Genomic DNA, 10,734 nt, shown 5'->3' with positions numbered 1-10,734 from the left:
CTGTTGTTTAGCGTTTCGCAATACAATCTGAAACGTCTTCAGATTTCCAAAACAGCGCTGCCAGACTAGTATTTATGAAGCGTAGGTGCGACTCTGCCGGACCTCTACTTCATGACCTGCATTGGCTGCCTGTTGAGAAAAGAATTAAATTCAAAGCTTGTGTTTTAGTGTATCGTTGTCTTGAAGGTACTGCCCCTTCCTACCTTTCAGAACTAATTGAAAGATATTCAAAACCCCGCCCCTTACGTTCGGCCAGTGATTCCACAAAACTAGTTGTCCCTCGAATTCGGAGAAATGCTGGAATGAGATCCTTTTCTCATTTCGGACCCTCTATTTGGAACGCCTTACCGCAGAGCATTCGTGAAAAAGAATCTTTGTCTATTTTTAAACGTTCGCTTAAAACATATTTGTTTCGATTTTAGTAGATGGTATGAGAAGCAAGATAGTTTTGGTTTGTGTTGTGTGTTGTGTTGTGTGTGTGTATGTGTGTGTGTGTGTGTGTGCTTGTGTGTGTGAATGAGTATGTTTCAGCCAAAGTAATTTGTAATTTAAGCGCTTAGAGTCTGGTGTCTCGGAGTTATAGCGCTATATAAGTTTTCAGCATTATTATTATTATTACTAACCAAATTGATTGTTTATCAATCTCTTTGAACTTCCTCAACAAGATATTCTTCTGTCTAGTACCTTTTCCCACTAAATGGTGCTTTAAGGGACAAAACAGGCAAAAGTCGGATGGTACCAGATCTAGACTGTGGTAATCAAATATTCCAGAAGATTAATTTTTGCTTCACAGTCCCCATCAGGTCCTACAATGAGATGTGTCTGGGCTACACCGTCTCGCTGACACCGATCCAGAAGGTTTTAGGAAACTTCCACTCTTTGAAGCGTGTTTTCTTCTGTTAAAATATTCAGAACCCGCCGGCACAGACTTCCTTACACCCCTATAAGCCAAAGACACGTCCATGAATAATCCTTCTTTGAATTTCAAAATTGACGACCTGAACTGAATAGCGTTCTGATTTTTTGTGTGACGCTTTTGGTTGACCAGAAACCCGTGTTTTAGAGTTGAGCCAAGAACATCACCAATAATCCTGAGAGTTAGACCTTGTATTCTCACCTTCTATTTTGATGCTTTCAAATTAAATTTCACAAGGTTGTCTTTCTTTTGTAAACAAAACTCGAACAATAGCTATGACTACCAACTTTGACCATTCTTTGATTGGAGTCCCCATAATAAAAAACAATAGCATCCAATATTGCCATCATTGATGGTGCTGAAATTTTACAAGGAAGAATATATAAAATTTTCTTTACTTGGTTTAAAATTATTCCCATTTTCAGTTTCTTTTCGCACGCGCATTGTAACATAACAACATAATGCTGAAAAATACTAGTCTCCTGTGTTATTGGGTTTGGAAATAAGTAACTAATCACAGATGAAGTGACTAAAAAGGTCCAGCACCATCATTCCTTCTCATGGATAATAATATATTAAACTACAAGGAACGGCCCAAGATTCTCTGAGTGATAAGAAAATTAATGAGCTGTGGATTTCAGGAGTGAATTATTTGCTGCTTAATACAAAATCTGTTTAGGAAGCCATCGATACTTGTGAATGAGTAAAATCATATCTGATTGTGTTGATATTCCAAAATGAAATATCTATGCCATAATCATTTATGATAAGCTTAATCAACAGACTTTATATAGCTTATATTTGATATGATAAGAATATCATTTATCGAACTTGAAATAAACGATTATCCAGAATCATATTTAGAAAATTGGATCCCACAATAATCACAATCTATATTGAGAACTCTGAACCTGTTGCCATTAATGTACGTTTCCGGATACATTGAAGGCTAGGGGTTGACTATCAACATATACATTCATCATGATCCTCTCCATGCTGAATTATAACAATCAGTCACTCTTAAATTCCCTGATCACCCAGCCACTATCGATTACCAAATCAGTACCCGTAGTCGTCAACAGACTTATGAATATATTGACAGCGAGGGGTTGACTATCAGCATATGAAACATTCATCATGATCCTCTCCATACTGAATTATAACAATCAGTTTGGGCTAACCCACACTGGAGACTGACTCCGACGACCCGGCACTGGCGTCTTCTGCCGTCTTCCGAGTAAAGACGTCGGGCACGGACAAAATACTAAGAATAAAGAGAAGAGTCGCTAGACCTACCCATACTAAGCACCCAACGTCCTCTGTCGTTTTTTTCCCTCGGGATTTTCAGTGGTTTCTTAAGAGCATCTACATTTATCGTGATCCTCTTCATACTGAATTATAACAATCAGTTACTCTTAAATTCCATAAGCACCCAGCTACTGTCAATTACAAAATCAGTACCTGTAGTCGTCATTGGGCTTTTCTCAATACACTCACACAAACCTGTTGATTCCTGAAAATTTACAACTGTCGAAACACGTTCTCTCCTTGACGTGCACGTTGCAGCACATTTCAATTTCGACCGGCTATTAATAGTTTTAGAATAAAACGGAGACAAGAAACTTTTTCGCCCTTCCTTTAGGGCTAAGGAGAAACTATTCCCTTTGTCTTTAATCCCCATAACTTCAACCTCGCATAAAGTCAACGCATGAGAATTTGGTTTAAATACGTAAACGTATCGTCCAGTTATAATTTCACTACAAGGAAAAGTATGAGGTCCACTACCGGGTAAACTACCAGGGTAATCAAAGCACACTTGACCAATGAGACCCCCGTCGGGCTGTGGTAGGGGCATTGGATTTTGTTTTGAAATATAGACCTTGAAGCCTGAAAGCCGATTGGTATTTGAAGCTCTATTTGTGATGGCAACGGAGTGGATTTGGTATGAGCCCAGAAGATCAACAATCCACCATCTGTTTGGTGCGTGTGAAGTGTGAGTGCAAGAGTTGGAAAAGTAACGTGGGCTCCTGTTTCCATCCACTGCCCTGTAAGCATCTGAAAAACAAAACAGTATTAAAGAAATAACATAGATAATAGATTTGCTAGGCTATATAGCCAAAATTTGGTTTCATTTACCGTACTGTAATAGTAATCTCTCTTTTCTTTTACAAGATCCAAGTGATATTTTCGTATCGAATATATAGAAAACGTGGGGTCACAATATCTCAGTTGGTAGAGAACTTGCTTCACAGGCAAAGGGACCGATTTCGATTCCGGATGCAGTCGATTTTTTTTTTCTGAACCATTGTCCAACCTGCAGGGATTGGGTAGTTGGATCTTTAGGTTTTCTCGCGGAAAGTACTTTGCGATCGATTAACGACCTATTCAAATGATAGCAAGCAAATGATATGGTCCATTTCACGCTATAGAAACCGGGATAAGCTCCGGTTCCATGGGCTTAACGGTTATAAAGAACTACTTTTTTACTATGTATAAAACGTAAAAAGAATTAAAAGCAACTGTGATGACTAGAGATTACTTTAAGCTTTAAACAACCTCATAACTTATCTCCATTGTAAAACAAATGGAAACATGCGATAAAGAAAATCTTGTTGGTGACGATTTGTGAGGAAGAAAATGAATCACACAAATTATGTTAAGAACAGAGCTATCTATGTAAATGTTGCTGCTCGAAGCTCGAAGAAATAAATAACAATGTGAAATTGAATGTAAGCTTCAATTTAACTACGAAAACAGATAAATTGGACGTTGTTAACAACGCCACTACCACATTATCTCATTCGTCTGTAGTTTTTCATTCATCCTGTTTTGTTGATAAAGGGAAATCCCGAAACGTCCATTTTATCTGTTCGTAATTAAATTGAAGCTTTCATTCAATTTCACATTGTTATTTATTAAGAATAGAGCTACAATTTAAGAGAATTAAATAATAGGAAATAAAAATACAGGCTCACTTTATGAACGATTAGGAAAATTCATAATGACCATTAAAAAACGCGTTTTTCCAGAGTACGACAGTTAACTTGTTAATCAAACGAGAGGGAAAAATGCCAGTCCTTCAGAGTGGAAATACTAACGAAAGAGTGACAATGGAGAGGCTTCGAATAGGAACGATACGGACAATGGACGTTTCGGGTACAAATCCTTCGTCAGCATAACAATACACAAATTAACGTGGAAAACAAATAAAATAAAAAGCAAAATAACGTGTATCGTCTGTACAGACGATACAAATAATTTGCATTTTATTCATTTTATTTGGGTTTGTATCCGAAACGTCCATTGTCTGTATCGTTCCTATACGAAGCCTCTCCATTTTCACTCTTTTGTTAGTATTTTCACGATCACAGGCTTCAGGCAGCCCCTACCGTGTGGACACTTTTCTTTGAAAGGAATCACAAAACTATTCTTATAGAGATAATATAGAAAATCATTTATTTTAGGAAATGTATCTTTGAGTTGTGATTAAACATATAAAACCTAAACGTAATAATAAAATGAGTAATTTGTAAATTTGAATAATTCTACAAAATTGTTCATAAACTACAATTCTTATAAAAATTGTAAAGTAAATTTTTAACACAACAGATGACTATGTTAATGTATAGCAGAAGTTAAAAACAAATCGTACCAAAAAAATAGGCGAACATCCTACGTGTACATAAATACAGGTCTGACTTCCGAACCCGCTTATGGGCCTAGTTTAACAGTGTTGTAATGGACAATATTTTGCGTCAGTTTTTGAGATTTCCATTACAACAACGAGCCCATAGGGAATTGGGTTATCAGACCTTCAAATTTGTGCACGCCGTGTTCACTCAATTGAATTCCAATTTGTAGGACAAGTGGGCCTAAATATGCGATGACATTATCCCTGTACTCACGTACTCCGTTGATATAATGTTGGCATGATTACTCGTCCTTCAAATATCAAATATTAGGGGCAGCAAAGTTCAGCGGTACGGTCTTTTCTTCGTACCCGAAAGGTAACGAGGTTGATCACCGCCGCTGCACTGTGTGGCCTTGATCAAGTCTCCTAGCCCTAGTTCAATTTGAGGCGCTGCACTGCACTGCACAGCAGCAGACGCCAGGGTTATTCCAATCTTCCCTTGCAATAGACCCTAGAGACAAATTATCCCTGTGGGATCATACCATGGTACTTTCTTAAAAATTCAAGTTTTAAGAGTTTTGAAAAGATGAGGGACATTTTTATCGATCAGTTTTTGAAGGACGAGTTTTCTATCCTAAACTTTTAAAACTTGTGTTTTCATTTCCAAAATACGGTAATATTATACTTACATCCATTCCAGGTGGTAGACGTTTGTTTCGCTGGTTTTCCTTTCGCCACATTTGAATAATCGGTTCCATCTATAACTTGAAGAAGACTGACCATGGACAAGACGCACAATGCAAATGTCCATGCCCTCCGTATCCAATCCATAATTCTACACTGTAAAGGTGTGTATGAAACAGTGCCAGATAAAGCAGAAATGTAAATTTTGCCGCTCGAAGCTCGAAGAAATAAATATCAATGCGAAATTGAATGAGAGCTTCAATTTAATATACGAAAACATATAATGTGGACGCTTCGGGTTTCCCCTTTATCAACAAAACAGGATGCATGAAACACTACAGACGAATGAGATAATGTGACAGTGGCGTTGTTACCACATTACCTCATTCGCCTGTAGTGTTTCATTCATCCTGTTTTGTTGATAAAGGGGAAATCCGAAATATTATCTGTTTTTGTGTATTAAATTGAATTTTGCATTCAAATTTGCATTGTTATTTATGACAAAGCAGAAAGCAAAGTTAAAAAAAAGCACACCCCCCCCCCCCCCCCCAAAAAAAAATCATCCTGCCCAGCCGAGTTTGGCTGACATTTTGGGATGGTTTTTTGTCGGTATTTTTCTATCTGTTATGACTGGCATTGTTTCATACATACCTTATCAAATGTTTCTCCTAACACCAGTACTTGATTCCTAATTCGTCATGTCTTAATTTTACACTGAACCATTCAACTAAAAGTGAACTTGTCTTAAGTTTAACCTAACTATTTCAATATAATGAGTTGTTTCACGTGTGAATTAGAACAACACCATACTAGTTTGACAAAGAAAAGGTTTTTTCTAACATTTCAGTTAAGAAACGATTACTTTATGATATCGATACATCGATCTAATCAAATAACTTACCAGTTTACCCCAAAAAACATGAAATCGAGACTTTAAATAAAGTATTCTCGGATTTTGAAATATTATTTTGATAAATCGAGGGTCTACAGAACAATCGACAAAACAGATACTTAATTTCTGGCCAAAATTTTAATAAGACGTTTTCAGTATTTGTTACGGTACATCTTTTTCTTTGTTTCCTTCGGTGGTTTGTTGAATTGCTACAGATATCGATTATTTAGCCCAAGTCCCGTTAATTAAATCAGTAAAAAAAAATAACAATAAACAATGTAAAACAGCTGCATTGTTCTCTGGGCGATGACGGAGATACTTTCGTACTTCTACAAAATACATTCGTGGCCGTCGTCTCAAATCGGTATGATGTCAGGGTGAACCCGGATTCTTCGAATTGAATTTTAAGCAAAACTTAAAACGTGTGAGTAAAGATAGAAGCTTTCCTTAAGGAGCGGGAGTTTTAATTAATCTTCAATATCTGATGATGATGATGATGATGATGCTGATGCTGATGATGATGATGATGATGATGATGATGAGAATAATGATGAGGATGATTTTGTCCATTATTATTATTATAATTATTATTGTTATTATTTGTTATTATTATTATTATTATTATTATTATTATTATTATTATTATTGTTATTATTATTATTATTGTTGTTATTATTATTATTATTATTATTATTATTATTATTATTATTATTATTATTATTATTATTATTATTATTATTATTATTATTATTATTATTATTATTATCATTATTATTATTATTATTACTATTATTATTATTATTATAATTATTATTATTATTATTATCATTATTATTATTAATGTTGATATGACACCGGTTTTGAAACTTTGAAACTAGATCATCAAAGTACATATTTTGTTTGTGGAAACTTCAGAGAAAAAAAACCCCCACAAACAGAGAACGGAAATTTCACCTGATACTCAAAGGTCCGCTTCGAAGAACAAAACAGGATTAGAAAAGATAATGGAGACAAACGTTCTTCTGCCAGCATTGTAAGTGTCTTAAATAATGTAAAATTTGTCTTATTTATCTGAGGTGACAAAATAAAGAGAAAAACCAAACTGAAACTGTACCATGTCTCTGTAAAACCGGTACTTCTGTATAACTGCGGCACTTGGGCGTTGACAAAATCCGAAGAAGAACATCTGGATGCCTTCCATCGCACACAGCTAAGAAGGGTACTGGACATCAAATACCCCAAAAAGATCTCAAATGAATCACTCTATAAGATCACAAAAGAAAGACCAATCTCCCTTGACATTTTACAACAACGATGGCAACTTTTCGGTCACATACTACGCAGGGACAAAAACATACCAGCAAACCAAGCCATGTCGGGATACTTCCAAAAACACGGGAACCTTTTCAGAGGAAGACCGATCACAACACTCCCCGTGATCCTAAACAAAAACCTCACAACACTTGGACAAAGCATTAGTCTCATAACGGCAGGGGACCTTGAAAATCTGAGAACCCTAGCAGAGGACCGGCAATATTGGAGACACCTCACACAGGAAATACTGGAAACAGCCAAGGCGACCCGATCTTTCGGTCGAGACGCGAAAGGCATCTAAGTAAGTAAGTATCTGAAATACACTTTTGTTTTGTTTATTTATGTTTTTTTTTCTTTTGTCTCTTCGTGTTTTTTGCTGTTGTTATTTTTAAAATGTTCAATTTGTGCGTAATTTGACAAGTCAATATCAAGTCATTTGATTTATCATGTGGCTATGGCATAATATTAAGGTTAATGTTAAGATAGAACAGTAAAGTTGGTGCAATAAAATAAACAACATCACGTGACCGGATATTTGACATCAAACGTGGCCCAGATTTTTTTATAAATGACCCGAACTATGCTGCAATTGACCTTTAGTAATGTCATGCGCATCCAACCAACTTTTTGTTTACATGTTGCTAAGGCAGCAAACTGAAGTTGGCGCGAATAAATTCAAGCTGTTTACTCCGAGTCTGAGATAGCTAGGGAGTCCACGATCATATTTTTTTTATCGCCAAAATACCCCTTCTTTTATTTTATAGGAAAACCATAATCATGGTTCCCCCTCCTCCCGTAAACAAAACCATATCTATGTCCAGGGAAACGAAGATGGTTGCTTGTCTTTGGTTCAGGCGGACCATACTTTTTTTTTACAGCGTATCAAATGATCAAAGTCAAAGCATACGGTCAATGTAATGAAGAGAGTAAATTCGAATCTATCTCCTATCTCTTCGCTCAGATGACCCTTTTGACAGAAGACAACTACTACTTCTACACTATAACTATAACTGCACTACCACTACTGTATTATAACCACTGATACCACAAAACTATAGACTTTTATACTATCTAGAACTAATGGACCGTATGGCTTAGCGGTACGGTTTTCGTCTTGTCACAAAAGTCGAGCAATGCCAATGCTAAGTGTGATCAGTAATAGGATGGGTGACTAATCGTGAAAAATTATACACACATTTCCCCACTCGATTGAATGAGTATCTGGCTACAGAAATGGCGGTTAGTGTAGTGACGGTTTAAGTACACAAGGGTCGCCTAACAGGCTGTATGACAAAGAAATATGGTTCCACACGGCTTGTTGAAGTGGGGGGATAAATATGAAACATTGTGAAGCACATTGCTCACGGCTATCTGTAGAAATGCGCTGTATAAATATTCATATTTATGTACTTGGTCCAACGGATACTATTACTATTTCTACTACAAGACCTCTACTACTACTACTACTACTACTACTACTACTATTACTAATAATAATAATAATAATAATAATAATAATAATAATAATAATAATAATAATAATAATAATAACAATATAATAATAATAACAATAAAAATTATTATTGTTGGTGTCAGCATCACCGTTTATTAATGATTTTAAAAAGTGTTAAAGATACTTGCAAAATGTTGGTGTTGTGTGTGTTGTAGTAATCCAGCGACGCAACTCTGTACTGTCTACAACTACAAGAGACGCACAAGACCGTGGCACTAAACATCCCTGGCATGCATTTAGTCAAACAACATGAAAGCAACATTCACGGTAGCGTTAACTACGTCAAAGTCAAAGTCAAAGACAAAACAATAGTGACATACAACCAGGACATGACAGTAAGTGAGGTGGAAATTCTCAGAATTGAAAGCAGACACTTCAATGTGATATTACTGTCAACAAACCTCCACCAACGCCATTCAGGTGGCCAGTTACATCCACCATTAGTGAGAAACCAATGATTGTGATAGGTGACTTTAACTGCCACAGCACCAAATGGGGATACAATGAGAACAACAAAGATGGAGATACTGTTGAGGAATGGGCTGACCAATATCATCTGACACTCTTCTATGACGCATGAAGCATCCTTTCCAAGCGCTTGCTGGAGAACAGGCTACAACCCAGACCTTGCATTTGTGTCTTCCAGATATGCCAAAAACTGTCGGCAACCCCATTCCAAAATCAGTATACAGACCTATCGCCATTGAGGTAGGATCAGTCATCTCTACGAGAACAAACAAATTATATGAACTGTGTTCGTGGACCTGGCAGCTGCCTATGACACAGTAAATCATAGGAAACTGCTCCTAAAGGTTGCAAGGGTAACTCGTAACACAAAAATAGTTGCAATAATAAAATTCCTTATGTCAAACCGTCACTTTTTTGTGGAAATGGATGGGAAGAAAAGCAGATCACAAAAGAACGGACTCCCTCAAGGATCGGTACTTGCACATATCCTTTTCAACGTTTATACCAACGACCAACCTCATTTTGAGAACATCAGGGGTTTCTATATGATCTGTGTCTTGTGTCCCAGGCCTCTGATTTCAAGACCATTGAGGAGAGACTAACGGATGTCCTGGAGCCACTCTCTGAGGCCACATTTAAAGAACTCACTTGCCAACCCAGGAAAAACTCAAGTGTGTGCTTTCCATTTAAAGAACCGCCAAGCCTAAAGAAAACAGGAAACTGAACATCTGGAATGGGAACATATTGGATAAAAACACATTTCCCATGTACTTCGGTGTTACCGTAGACCGCACAATGTCCTTTTCTCAGAACACAAAGAAAACAAAAGCAAAGGTGGCCACAAGAAACAACTTCCTAAGAAAAGAGGCAAAAACTTACACGCCATGGGGAGCAGATCCGAAAACAGTCAGGACAACCATAGTAGCCCTCTGCTATTCATCAGCCGAATAGGTCTCACCAGTCTGAGTAAGATCCTGCCATGTCAAAATAACACCTGCCGGATCATTAGAGTAACTTGAAACCGACTGCAGTTCCAGTCCTCCATCGGCTGGCTGGCATTGCACCTCCCTACATTCAAAGAGCCACTGATTCCAAAGCCCAGAAATATGAATAGAAAATGGACCCAAGGCACCCAAGGCACAGCCCATTGACAAGTAGACTGAAGTCGAGAAAGAGCTTCTCGATGGAAGAAAGCATCAACCCTGACCATGCAGCTGTATACAGGCGTTCCACGTTGAGAGAGTTGAACAATCATGCAAATGAAGCTGTTGGAGACCTAAGAGAAGAACTGTCCTACGGAACTGAGCTCCCCAGGA

At 37.2% G+C, this 10,734-nt stretch overlaps 1 protein-coding gene across 1 annotated transcript; it reads right to left on the bottom strand.

Moving 5' to 3' along the window:
* Nucleotides 1-646: 646 nt before the first annotated feature.
* LOC144962580 (fucolectin-like) lies at nt 647-5,969 on the bottom strand. Its single transcript, XM_078895638.1, has 3 exons — nt 5,883-5,969; nt 5,237-5,387; nt 647-2,971 (listed from the first exon to the last, which is right to left on the bottom strand). Exons 2-3 carry the CDS (start codon nt 5,376-5,378, stop codon nt 2,322-2,324), a joined length of 792 nt encoding a protein of 263 aa, XP_078751764.1. The 5' UTR covers nt 5,379-5,387; nt 5,883-5,969; the 3' UTR covers nt 647-2,321.
* Between the last annotated feature and the right edge of the window lie 4,765 nt (nt 5,970-10,734).

Source organism: Berghia stephanieae, chromosome 1 (genome assembly GCF_034508935.2).
Source record: "Berghia stephanieae isolate SIO BIC M18660-M18661 chromosome 1, UCSD_Bste_1.3, whole genome shotgun sequence".
NCBI lineage: Eukaryota > Metazoa > Mollusca > Gastropoda > Nudibranchia > Aeolidiidae > Berghia > Berghia stephanieae.
Note: the sequence above shows the minus strand (reverse complement) of the source record. Positions and strands in the feature narration are given on the sequence as shown.